The sequence below is a fragment of the Grampus griseus genome, assembly GCF_964374135.1.
Source record: "Grampus griseus genome assembly, chromosome: 2".
NCBI lineage: Eukaryota > Metazoa > Chordata > Mammalia > Artiodactyla > Delphinidae > Grampus > Grampus griseus.
In genome coordinates, this window is record NC_139018.1 from 59,672,334 (window position 1) to 59,686,574 (window position 14,241).

Below are 14,241 nucleotides of genomic sequence, written 5' to 3' on the forward strand. Positions count from 1 at the left end.
TAACTACTTCCCAAGTTGCGATGAAGTTAAGATACACTCTTTCGAAAGTCCCTCTCTCAAATTAGGGGCGCCAAGCTAAAGAAAACCTTTACCCTAACAATCAGCTTCTTTACACCTAGGGCCTCAAAATCGGGAACTCGGAGCCTCCCTCAAACCGCGGAGAAGAGGCCCATTATCAACCAACAAACCTAACTCATTCGCCTTTTTTTCTCCTCTCCCTCTAAATCCAAAGGGTGGCGCTGTCCTCACTCCTTCCCCACACACCAGGTGTACGCGCAAGTCCACTTCGAGGTCCGAACAAGGAATGGGGGGTGTCCACTCACGACCTCCGTCCGGCCTCCAGCCGCCCCGCCCCGCGCTTCTCCTCTACGCGACCCAGCCGCTCCGGGGAAGCCCGCGACTGCGCCCGCCCCCCATCCTTAGCGGCTCTCTCTCAGAAACTCCCAACAATACTCCGGGCAGGTGGAACGGCTGAGAAAGACCCAAGCCACCACTCTGGCTCTTGAGTCCTCAGCCCAGCAACATAGAAACGTATAATGAGAAGCGTCACGAGCCCTTGCACCAACGCGAGTTCCGCCACCTCCACCGCCTGAGCGCCCAAGTTAACCGACTTACAGACTTGACGGAACTCGGCGGCCTCTGTGAGACGGGAGGGGGCGCCCATCGCCGGCACCACCAGCGCTTCCCGCCCCGCCCCGCCCCGCCCCGCCGGTCTGCCTGCCTGCGTCAGGGATCACATGCTGCGTCTCCCTTCCCTACCGTCAATCTGGCGCTCCCTTCTTCCGGAAGTCGCGCCCAGTCACGCAGGGCTCCTCCCACCACCGGTGACGTCAAACTCAGCTCCTACCACTGCTCTGCCTCCGCCTCCAGGCGCGGGGAGGGCTGCCGTTTCCTTACAATAAATCCTGCCGCTTCCGGGCCCCTAACCAGTCCAAGCGAGGGTTTTGAAATTCCTGAGTGTGCAGGCCTCGGATGCGCATGAGTAGAGGTTGAGAGGCCAGAGCCTGGCTATCTGGAGGCCACCCCCGCAGAGGCCATTACCCCTCTCCGCAACTTGTGCTGCACTTGGTTCCGCCGAGACCCACGACGGTTCCGCCCCCTTCTTCCTTGTCATTGATGTTGTTGTTCTTGTCAGTGCCGCAGCCCCGACCACCGGGAGCCCGAACCCGAGCCGGGGCCGCCCGGGTGGCGCGGTGGCGGCGGCAGCGGCTGCGGCTGCAGCAGCTGCGACGGCTGCGGGGGCTGCTCCGGGGACTGCGGGGGCGGCCGAGGACCGGCAGCCTGCGGCGGGGCCGAATGGCTCTGTGCGGACAAGCGGCAGGCGCCGCGTCGCTGCCCAGCGAGCTAATCGTGCACATCTTCTCCTTCCTGTCCGCTTCCGACCGGCTACGGGCCTCGGCCTCCTGTTCTCACTGGCGCGAGTGCCTCTTCTACCCGGCTCTCTGGCCCCAGCTCCGCATCTGCCTCCGCGTCTCGCCCTCGGAGCAGCCACGGCTTGAATTCCTCATGCGCAAGTGCGGCTGGTTTGTGCGAGAGCTGCGCGTTGAATTCGCCGCGGAGAATTACCTGAGCGGCGGAGGCGGCCCGGGCGATGGAGGCCGCGTCGACACCAGGACTGGCGGGGAAGAAGTCGAAGCCCTGCAGCTCTCAACCCGTTGGCTGGAAGTGCTACGCACCTACTTAGAGCTGGTGCTGTGCGTGCTGGTCAGCATCCGGAACAACAGGTAGGCTCTTCGCGGCCCCTGCGTTCAACCTTCTCTCCCCGTTCCTCCTCTCCGGGGCGCAGGGTCGCCTCCTTCCTCACACCTCGAAACAGATTCAGTGCGGATACGCCCCGCCCGCTTCAGCGTTGCTCGTTGCTCTTTTCAGTGACTGGGGGTGTCAGTTCTAATCCGGCGATTCCTTTGAGGTGGGAGGGCGTAATGGGACTCATAATACTTTATAAACAGTGAAGGACTTAGTGTTTATCAGACAGCACTCCTGGCGCCTTCCAGGCACTGTCTCATCCATCCTTTCGGTAGCAGTAGGATGGAGTTGACAGGCGCCGTCATTCTTCTTTTTACAGATCGGAGAGCTGAAGCTTGGAGGGTGAGGCCCAGAGTGAGTCTTGGGAGAAACAAACCATAATCCGTTTTTTTTGTTTCTGAATCTATCCATTCAGAATAGTTTGTGGTGGAGGAAGGAGTAGGTATGCTACTGGTTTCTCATAGTTACAAGACTCTCCTTGCAAAAAATCTTTGACAGCCATTTTCTTACCGGGAATAGTTTTGATTAACTAGGCCAGGCACAAAGAGTAGGAGGAGTGTTTGTTAAAGGGATTGGGGAACAGCCTGATCATCAGGACTGGAAGTCCCTCCCCGTTTTACCTCCAGACTCAGCTTATCCCCAGTGATTCACCTAAAAGTAGCACAGTACAGCTTGGTGTTTGTGTGTGTTGGGGGAACTGGCCGGTGTCTGCAAAGAGTAAGCCCTAACGGTAGTGGTTTTGCATCAAGACTTTACTGTAATTCTGGGGCTAACTTCCTATGTTCTGGCCCATTGTCCTAATCAGTATTTTCCGTTATTTATCTACCGCCCTCTCCAAAATCCTATTAATGTAGATTTTCTGTATCTGGATATTCTAACCAACCTTGCAATTAAACTATGAGGTAGAGGAAAGCTCAGAAGTTCAAAAAAGGAGCAACTTAGCAATAATAGTTTAGCAGTTTGCAAGTACTTTCACATTCACTGTCTTATTTGATCCTTTCAATGACCCTGTGAGTTAGTCGGGACAGCTATTATTATCCCTATTTTATAGAAAGGAAACTGAAACAAGTGATGTGCACATTGTCATACAGCATTGTTTTTCTCTAAGAGCAGTGTTCTTCCTTTTGCTATAAATACATTATGTTGAACAGGGTGGAGTGAAGGTCCTGGTTTAATGCTAGGTGAGATAGATAGATAGATATTCTTAATTCTGTGTTTGAATCATAAGGGTGGGAGATAAGCATATAGCTCCAAGTTGTATCTGGAGCATGGCTCCATCATTCCAGTGGGCTGTGTATTTCCCCAGCTTTTCACACCAAGCCATTTCATTTTATTACTTTGATTTTATGTGGCAAAAGAGGCTGTTCAAGGCTGTAAGTTGGTCTTGATCAGGTTGGAGACTCTTTGTCAGAGTTGAATGTATGGCTCGAGGCCCAACTGACCTAGAAGTTAGAAAGATTCAGTCAGGGAGCACTTACTACTGATGAGACCAATGTGGGGGTGGGGGGTGTGGTTTGAATTCAGCAAGTATCAATTAGATTTTTCTTGAGATCAGATAGCAGTTCTGAGCAGCCATCTAAAAATGCGTGTCTTTTGACCAAGTAAGAACAAGTCTTGCAAAGTGCCTGGTTCCTTTTAAGTGTTTTAATAACTGGATGGATAGGTTATATAGGCAAAATAGTGGTACACCACATCAACATTTGACATTGTTCTTTACATTTCCAAGTTAAATTTACAGTGGTTTTTCTTTATGATTTCTACCATTTTGTAGGTAGAAATGGGGGATATGAAACCTACCAAGTCACAAGCTTTATGTTTCCAGGCCTTGTGTTGAATTTCTTTAAACAATTCATACAATTCAGACTGTTATTTTGTTGTATTCAGTTATTTTCATGTCTTTAAAGAAAAGAACTAAAACCATAACCTTGAATTGTGGGAACTTTTCAAGGGTACTGTTCTGAGAGGATAATTGGCATTTTGTTTTGCTTGATTCCTGGGTTTCATATACACACGTACTCTCAAGAGTGACTATAGCCACCTTACCAATATCTTAGGTGTTGGGAACAACTGATGAGTATCAAAGAGGTACAAAAATACCTCGCAGAGGGTAAAATACAGTCCTCTACCTTCAGAGCTCACTTCTCTACAGGGGGCTAGGATACCTACCTTCTTGATCAACAACAGTAAGAGCAGAAATAAAATAAGTACTCATTCAACTGTATTAGAGGTTAAATCGGCTGAGTTTCTTCTATAATTGTTCTACAGGAAATTGTACTTAGAAGTTCAAAACAACAAATTTAAATATGCATTTTTAGGATTTAACCTGTCAAGTTGAGTACTGCCTATTAAAATGCTGTATTTCAGACTCCTTAGGAAAAATGAGACTTCATGGACAATAAGATTTATGATAATAATAGCTAATAGACTCAGTCACTAAAAATACTTATTCTTAAACAGTAGGCATAGGTACATTGTCATCATCTGATTTATGCTTTCCTGGACTATATAAATATTTTGCATGAACCTTTTTTGGATGAAATACTATTTGGGGGGCAGTACTTTTTTAAAAGATGCAGGCTAGAGAGATTTTGTATAAGGGTGATTTTCTTGTTACAACTCTAACTACATGTATCTAGATTGACCAATTTTATGACTGCCTGCTATATCCCCTCTTAGTAGTAGAAGGTCTATTAATAATTCTTAGATTTGTTTTGCTGATTTGGCACCTGCAGTGACGGAGAGTCTTACCTTTGTATTGTTTTTTCAACATCAGTCTACTAAGACCCAACAGCTGATAAGGCAATTTAAAAATACATCTTAAAATAGATTAAAAATTGTTTGGACATTTCATATTACTACCTAAGAAGGTAGGAAATGTCTTGAAGGTATTATCTCCAGCAACCTTGAGCCTTATTTTTCTTGAAATACTTTTCCCCATCATGGGGTAATAAATAACATGTGATAATAACATTTCACTTTTGAGAGCTTACTTGTATTATTTGCTTTAAAAAACCCATTTACAGAATATGTATACTAAAACATTGGGATTCTGACCCGTCCTCGCACTCCGAGAAATGGTTGCCTTTAGAGAAGAGATACCATACCCAACAGACTCCTTACCTTAAAACTGACAAATTTAAAGTGGCTCCATGGGGACAGCTTCAAGGTCATTGAGAAGGAAGGAGACTAACCTGCTGAAGAAACTAATCTCCTCTGAGGGCTGCTGAGAGGAATTAGGGCTCTCTTTAGTCTATAGGTCCATTCTTACCATGACTGAGAACTGATAGAGGATAGGAAGATAAAACTCAATAAAAGATTGTCAAAGTAAAGTATTTTTTGTGTTAAAAGAAGCTGTTGAGCAGCTTTTGAATGAAGGGATTAAATTATTTCCATTTTAATGTGTTAGTTCTGAGGCAGCCTTGAAAGAGTTCACCCAGTTTGATCAATTTATGTATGACCTAAGATGATAGTTATAAAAAAGTCTGGTTTTTTTCCCTCCAAATATTGAGAGCTTACTATGTGCCAAAGCAGTGAAGACAAGCTCCCTGTTTCCATGGATTCAACATTCCAGAGGGAAAAGATAGGCAGAAACAAGTAAACAAAGATTATTTCGGTTGTGAAAGTAAAAGAAAATCTGAAAATAAAAGAGGACTATGTAATAGTGACTAGGTGGCAAAATGAGATAGAGTGGTGAGGGAAAAACCTCTTCTGAAAAGGACATTTGAGCTGCAGCCTGAATGACAAGAGTCACCTATCTGAAGATATGAGAAAATAGCATTCCAAGCAGAAAAAAACAGCACCAACGCCTTAGGCCAGACAAATTTTGGGCCTGTTGGAGCACTAGGAAAGAAAGTATGGCAGGACCATGTGAAGGGTGAAAAGTGGTGTGACAGTGAGCTCTAAGATGTAGCAGGAGGAAGGAATGGTGCTGTTTAGGTGGGCTTGTGGAATAAAGTTTGGACTATATCCTAAGAATAGAAGAAGTCATTGAAAAAATTTTAAGGACAAGCATAAGGTGATCTAATTTGCATTTTAAGACAATCACTCTGGTTGCTGTGTAATGAATGAATTTTAAGAATGAACAGAGAGGAAGCAGGGAGACTAAAGGGAAGCTGTTGCAATAATCTAGGCAAGAGATGATGGTAGCCTGGAGTATGGTGGAGGAAAAGAAGATTTTAAAAAGTGAATGGATTTGGAATATATTTTGGAAGTAGAGCCAAGAAGACTTGCTGCTGGGATGTAGATAGAGGAAGGGAAGAATCAAATATTTTTCATCATTTCTCTGTAAAACGCACTCAGTTTTGTTGTCCTTAGTACTGTTAAAATTATCTTTTAATAATATGTTAAATAACAATTTTAAATGTCAGTCTTATTTAAGTAAACCTTTTTTTAGTAACATCTGGGATTTGAGGATGATGATAATTCTTAGATGGTAATTGAGTAAGTGAATTGGTAAAGCAAATTCTGGGAAATTACTTTTAATTAATGGATCTTAAGAAAGCTAATAAGGAATACTATTATAGGCCCGTGACTGATTTCTGGAATCTCTAAAGCTGTGCCACTAGCCACGTATAGCTATTTAAATTTTAATTACTTGAATAAAATTAAAGATTCAGTTATTTGTACTTGCCACATTTCAAGTGCTCCATAGCCATATGTGGCTAGTGGCTACCATTTTGGACAGCATAGAACAGAGCATTTCCAGCGTGGCAGAAAGTTCTGTTGGACAGCACTTCTCTAAAGTGTTTGTTTTCTTTGTTTGATTTGGCTGTGGTCATTCATTAACGTTTCTGAGAGGAGGAAATATGTTATCAAAAAGTGTTATGTGACTGTAAACACATTTGATATTGAACATAGACTAAGAAAATTAGAAGTGATCTGAAAGAATTTCATGCAATGATGTAGATTATTTTAGCTTTTTTCAGTTCAGAAAAGGAAAAAATTGCATTCTGTGAGCTCCTTTACATCATTGAGAAAGACTTCAACCGTTTTAAGTGCATCTTTTTAAAGTACCAATTTCTTATATATTCTCCTTTTCCGTAGTTAATTAAACTTAGCTGTATTAACTCTAAGGTGGCTGTGTTTCACATTTTTACACTGATACTACTTATTACATCAAATAAATAATTTTGGATCCTCTGAAATGAAAGGAAACATACTAGAGTTTCTGCCACGGATAAAGTTTGCCAATTCTGAACCACAGAAGAGAGAAAAGGTCTTCATGACCAAGACATCAGAAGCCTTTGGGTCTCAGTTGTACTAAACAGTCCAATAGAAATCCCAGAGAAAGATGAAGAGTGTTCAGCACTCTGCAGTTAGACCTTGAGGAATCTTTCTTAAGCTCATAGGATGTTAATATTGTTTTCAAAGAATAGTCCAATCTAACACATTGAATCTATATGTTGTAGGTTTTTGTAAAAGGCTGTCAGAAATTGTGTTGGTTGTTTGATTCACAGGGAAATTCTTACGCTAGAAAGAGAATAAGATATCTCTTTTCAGTGATTTTTTTAAAAATTTTTATTGGAGTTTAGTTGATTTACAATATTGTGTTAGTTTCAGGTATACAGCAAAGTGAATCAGTTATACATATATATATATCCACTCTTTTTTAGATTCTTTTTCCCATATAGGTCATTACAGAGTATTGAGTAGAGTTCCCTGTGCTATACAGTAGGTCCTTATTAGTTATCTATTTTACTGAATATATATAGTAGTGTGTATGTGACAATCCCAGTCTTCCAACTCATCCCTGCCCCCCCCCAATCCCCTGGTAACCATAAGTTTGTTTTCTACATCTGTACCTCTATATCTGTTTTGTAGATAAGTTCATTTGTACCCTTTTTTTTAGATTCCATTATATAAGCAATATCATATGAAATTTATATATATATATTGAAGTGGTGTGTGTTTTTTTATTTTTTAAATTTTTTTATTGAAGTATAGTTGGTTTATAATATTGTTAGTTTCAGGTGTGCAGCAAAGTGATTCACTTGTATATTTTTTCAGATTATTTTCTGTTATAGGTTTTTACAAGATATTGAATATAGTTCCCTGTGCTGTACAGTAAATCCTTGTTGCCTATCTATTTTATGTATAGTAGTTTGTATCTGTTAATCCCATACCCCTAATTTATCCCTCCCCGCCTCCTTTTCCCCTTTGGTAACCATAAGTTTGTTTTTTATGTCTGTGAGTCTGTTTCTGTTTTGTTTTGGTTTTTTTTGCGGTACGCGGGCCTCTCACTGTTGTGGCCTCTCCCGTTGCGGAGCACAGGCTCCGGACGCGTAGGCTCAGCGGCCATGGCTCACGGGCCCAGCCACTACGCGGCATGTGGGATCTTCCCGGACCAGGGCACGAACCCGTGTCCCCTGCATTGGCAGGCGGACTCTCAACCACTGCGCCACCAGGGAAGCCCTGTTTCTGTTTTATATATAGATACATTTGTATTATTTTTTAGATTCTACATGTAAGTGATAACATATAATATTTGTCTTTCTCTGTCTGAATTACTTAGTATGATATTCTCTAGGTCCATCCATGTTGCTGCAAATGGCAATATTTCATTCTTTTCTATGGATGAGTAATATTCCATTGTGTATGTATGCCACATCTTCTTAAACCAATCATCTGTTGATGGGCACTTGGGTTGTTTCCATGTCTTGGCTTTTATAAATAGTGCTGCTATGAACATTGGGGTGCTTGTATCTTTTCAAATTGGAGTTTTCACTTTTCCAGACATATGCCTAAGAGTGAGATTGCTGGATCATATGGTAGATCTATTTTTAGTTTTTTTTTTGTTTTGTTTTTGTTTTTGTGGTACGTGGGCCTCTCACTGTTGTGGCCTCTCCCGTTGCGGAGCACAGGCTCCGGGCGCGCAGGCTCAGTGGCCATGGCTCACGGGCCTAGTCGCTCCGCGGCATGTGGGATCTTCCCGGACCAGGGCACAAACCCATGTCCCCTGCATCGGCAGGCAGAGTCTCAACCACTGCGCCACCAGGGAAGCCCCTATTTTTAGTTTTTTAAGGAACCTCCCATACTGTTCTCCATAGTGGCTGTACCAATTTACATTCCCACCAACAGGGCAGGAGGGTTCCCTTTTCTCCATACCCTCTCCAGCATTTATTGTTTGTAGACTTTTTGATGATGGCCATTCTGACTGGTGTGAGGTGATATCTCAATGTAGTTTTGATGTGCATTTCCCTAATAATTAGTGATGTTGAACATCTTTTCATGTGCCTCTTGGCCATCTGGATGTCTTCTTAGGTCTAAGAAGACCTCTACCGAACTGTCTGTTTAGGTCTTCTGCCCATTTTTTGATTGGGTTGTTTGTTTTTTTTGATATTGAGTTGTATGAGCTGTTTGTATACTTTGGAGATTAACCCCTTGTCAGTCACATCATTTACAAATATTTTCTCCCATTCTACAGGTTGTCTTTTGGTTTTGTTTATGGTTTCCTTTGCTGTGCAAACGCTTTTAAGTTTGATTAGGTCCCATTTGTTTATTTTCGCTTTTATTTCTTTGCCTTGGGAGACTGATCTGAGAAAATATTGCTACAGTTTATGTTCGAGAATATTTTGCCACAGTTTATGTCCGAGAATATTTTGCCTATGTTCTCTTCTAAGAGTTATATGGTGTCATGTCTTATACTTATGTCTTTAAACCATTTTGAGTTTATTTTTGTGTATGGTGTGAGGGAGTTTTCTAACTTCACTGATTTACATGTAGCTGTCCAGCTTTCCCAACACCACTTGTTGAAGAGTCTATCTTTTCTCCACTGTATATTCTTGCCTTCTTTGTCATAGATTAATTGACCATAGGTGCGTGGGTTTATTTCTGGGCTCTCTGTTCTGTTCCATTGATCTATATGTCTGTTTTTGTGTCACTACCATTGTGTTTTGATTACTGTAGCTTTGTGGTATTGTCTGAAGTCTGGAAGGGTTATCCCTCCAGCTTTGTTCTGTTTCCTCAGGATTGCTTTGGCAATTCTCGGTCTTCTGTAATTCCATAAAAATTTTAGGATTATTTGTTCTAGTTCTGTGAAAAATGTCATGGGTATTTTGATAGGAATCACATTAAATCTGTAGATTGCTTTGATAGTGTGGCCATTTTAACAATATTAAGTCTTCCAACCCAAGAGCATGAGATACCTTTCCATTTCTTTTAAGCAACTTCAGTTTCCTTTATCAGTGTTTTGTAGTTTTCAGTGTATAAGTCTTTCACCTCCTTGATTAGGCTTATTCCTAGATTTTTTTTTGTCACAATTTTAAATGGGATTTTTTTTACTTTCTCTTTCTGATATTTCATTGTGTAAAGGAATGCAACAGATTTCTGTAAATTAATCTTGTATCCTGCTACTTTGATGAATTCACTTATTCTAATAGTTCTTGTATGGAGACTTTAGGGTTCTCTATGTAGAGTATCTTATCACCTGCAAATAGTGACAGTTTTACCTCTTCTCTTCCAGTTTGGATACCTTTTGTTTCTTTTTCCTGTCTGACTTCTGTCACTAAGACTTCTAGTACAATATTAAATAGAAATGGTGAGAGTGGGCATCCTTGTCTTATTCTTGAATTTAGTGGAAAGGCTTTCAGCTTTTCACTGTCGAGTATTATGTTGGCTGTGGGTTTGTTGTAAATGGCATGTATTATGTTGAGATAAGTTCTCTGTATACCCATTTTGGTGAGAGTTTTTATCATGAATGTGTGTTGAATTTTGTCAAATGCTTTTTCTGCATCTATTGAGATGATCATGTAGTTTTTGTCTTTCCTTTTGCTAATGCGGTGTATCACGTTGATAGATGTGCATACATTGAACCATCCTTGTGACCCTGGAATGAATCCAGCTTGATCATGGTGTATGATCCTTTTTATGTGTTGTTGGATTTGGTTTGCTAATTTTTTTTGAGAATTTTTGCATCTATATTCATCAAAGATACTGGCCTGTAATCTTTTTTAGTAGTGTCTTTGTTTGGTTTTGGTATCAGGGTGATGGTGGCTTCATAGAATGAACTTGGGAGTGTTCCCTCCTCTTCAGTCTTGTGAAATAGTTTGAGAAGGACAGGTATAAGTTCTTATTTGTATGTTTGGTAGAATTCTCCAGTGAAGCTGTCTGGTCCTGGACTTTTGTTTGCAGGGAGTTTTTTATTACAGGTTCTGTGTTCACTTTTAGTGATCAGTCTGTTCAAATTATGTTTCTTCTTGGCTCAATTTTGGCATGCTCTGTGTTTCTAGAAACTTACCCATTTCTTCTAGGTTGTCCAATTTTTTAAGTTGTATGTTTTTTGTACAACTTAAGTATGTATATTAATATACTATGTGTATAAAAACTATGGTTGAAAAGATAAGTGCAAATCACAGGTCTTGAGAATTTTCACTTTTCTGAACAAATGTGTTATTTTAGAGGTATTCCAAGTATATAATGTACCTGAAAACTGATCTACACTATATATCCATGATGTGTGAGGTATAGATAAAAAGCCCCTAGTTTTTGTCATGAATTAAGGTAAATAAACTATTCAACATATTTGTTGAATGCCAGGCCTTGTTCTAGTGACTGGGGATACAGCATTAATTAAAAAGCTGTGCCATCATAGAGCTTATTCTAGTGGGAAAACAAGACAAATAAATAAAATATATAGTATTACAGTTGGTAATACATGCTATGACACAAAATGAACCAGTGAAGGGAGATGGGAATGGTGGAGGTGGGAAGGAGGGTTGCTGTGTAAAATGGGGAATTTAAGGAAGGTCTTAACTGCTGAAGTAGTATTTGAAGGAAGGGAGGGACTCAGCCATGTGTGTCTCTCTCTCTGGAAAGTGATTCCTGGGAGAAGTAGCAGTAAGTGGAGGAGTGGCTCTGCAGTGGGACTATGACTGGCATGGTTAAGTAAAACAGCATAGAACCAATGAGATGTAGAAAAGGTCAGCCAAGTAAGAGGGAGAGGTGATATGGAAATCAGTAGGCCTTTATTGGGCTTCTATAAAGACTTTGACTCTAACTGACATGAGGAGCCATGAAAGGGTTTTGTGACAAGGAGTGACATGACCCAATAGTTCAAAAGGAATATTCTAGCTGCTGTTTTGGGAATAGTTTGTAGCAGGACAAGGGTAGAAGCAATGAGCTGGTTATGAGGCTATTGCAGTAACCCAGACAAGACATGATGGTGGCATGGACCAGGGTGGGAGCAGTGGAAGTGATAAGTAGTCTGATTATTTATTTTTATCTGGAGGCCTTCTAGAAGTAGAATGCAAGTATGAAAAATTAGATACAATTGTTCAGCTAACATTACAGTGCTCTTTTAATTGCTACTCCCTAAATATATCTATAAAGATATTTCCTTTGGCTGTTTTTATTCATTTTGTTTTCCTTTTGTGTTTAAAAAAAAAAGAAGAAGAAAAGAAAAAAAAGGAAATACCTAGGCTTTGGACACAGTTTATTTTCTGAAAGCATGGCTTATCTTTGATATTTAGCTCCTTTACCACCGAATACTTTCAAGCAGGGCCCGGTTCATATAGGCCTTACGTAAATTAGAATCAGTTTGTTGAATTTCCTCAGAAACTTCTTGGCCTTCCTTACTGCAGGCATTTGGATTTTCTTTTTCTCCTCTTCTCCTCCCTCACTTTCCTGCTTCATGTGAACCCATTACTCCTGGGAATTTGCCTAAGTCTGGCCCACATATGGGCTGTGGGTTCAAGATGGTAGGACTAAGTGGAAAAGAATAAGTAAGTGGTACTCTGCACAAGGCTTCTTCCCTTCCTTTGTCCCAAATCACTGGTCTTATCACTGTTAATGCTATGTCAGGTAAATCTGTTTTTCTATCGAGAAACTCATCATGTGTACTCTTCTATTACATCTCTTAAGTGGACAAGGAAAAAGCAGGAAACAGGGGCCACACTTGAGCTAACTTTTAACCTGGTTTGTTACTCAGATGTTGCTGGTAACTTCCAAAAAGAATCTCATTCTTAGAAACCTCAAAAAAGCAACTTTGGTTCAAGGCAAAGAAGAAAGGCTTCACCTGAGGCAAGAGACTTTGATCTTATGTATCTTAGATTCACCTTCTCAAGCCACACACCTTCTCCGTAACAAAGTCCTAGTAGAGTCACCACCATATTCGTGGGGCAGGGCAAGGTCCAGTCATATTGCCAGTACTGCAGAGAGCTGAGTGGATGTGTTCTTGATGGTCCTTAAAATCCTAAACTAGTTCTCCCAGAGAAACAGCAGTACTGAACAACCATATGAGGTAGGCAGCAGTATTATCTCTATTTTAAGGATGGTGAAACTGAGACACAGAGTAGTTAAGTGAGCTTGCCATTTACACAATTAGAGAAATGACTGCCTTTTTTTTCAAATTTTTTAGTGAAATTTTTGAACACACGCAAAAACTAGACAATGAACCTATCATCCAGATTCAGTATTTAAAGATTTTTGCCACGTTTGCTTTCTTTTATCTGTACTGAAGTATTTGAAAGGAAATCCAAGATATAGATGTCATTTTATACTGCACACTTCAATATAAAATTCTGAAAATTATGGACATTTTTATATATAACCACAGTGGCATTAATACACTTAACAAAGTTGTCAATACTTCTTTAGTCTCACCTGATTTTTTTTAATTAGTCTTTTTAAAACCTTTATTTCCACTCCAAGAGTCTAAACTCATAGACATTTGTAATTTAATCACAATAACTTTTCATGTAATTGGCACACAATACATATTTTGACAACTGAATGAGCAAAGAGTAGGAGAGCAGTCTGTAGACTAAGTTTCTAAATTATAAGTACTTAACAATCTGACTTCACTCTGAATCTGAAACTGATGACTTTTAAAAATAGGATTAAAGAAGAATGCAATTAGGTTGAAGAAATTCATTCTCTTTTTGCAATAGTATTAGAAAGATTGATTATCAAACACTTTATGATTTTGTGCTCTTTCACAGCACATCTTAGGATTTGCAAAGGGACTATTAAGTAGGTTGTATCCTATTAATATTACCATAGGAACAGAGCTAAGTTGATTTGAAGAATTAAGATGAAAGAAAATATTTCTAACCAACTGAACTGTTTTCCCAGTATGTTTTTGTTACCTGCTTTTTGAGCAAAGGCATGTTGTGGACATTGTGCAGGAAAGAACTCAGTATTGTATACCTGGAACTAAAACAGCGATCTTCCAGACAGTCTCCTTATATTAACTTGTTAAATTTTACTAACATGCAGGGCGTTAATTTTTTTTTTTTAAGATTTTGATGTGAATTAAGCTTTTATGAAGGTGAAAGCTATGTAAAGCTAATCTAAAGTAAAAATTCACCAGAGGTAATTCTAGTAAAATGTGAAACATCCTTTTACAAAATTGGAATAATAATATATATGTGGTTTTGAATAAACCTTTAGCCAGACTCATCAAGAAAAATCTCAAACAACCTAAACTTACACCCAAAGAAACTAGAAAAAGAAGAAAAAACAAAACCTAAAGTTAGTAAAAGGAAATAAATAATAAAG

General features: G+C 40.3%; 1 protein-coding gene across 1 annotated transcript in view; it reads left to right on the forward strand.

The window, feature by feature from the left end:
- Nucleotides 1-1,116: 1,116 nt before the first annotated feature.
- FBXO33 (F-box protein 33) overlaps nucleotides 1,117-14,241 on the forward strand; it is a gene marked incomplete at its 5' end in the record, with an annotated part of 32,583 nt that continues 19,458 nt past the window's right edge. Inside the window, one exon of the mRNA XM_082649323.1 lies at nucleotides 1,117-1,724. Coding sequence (XP_082505449.1) covers nucleotides 1,117-1,724 — 608 coding nt within the window. The remainder of the gene's footprint in view (nucleotides 1,725-14,241) is intronic.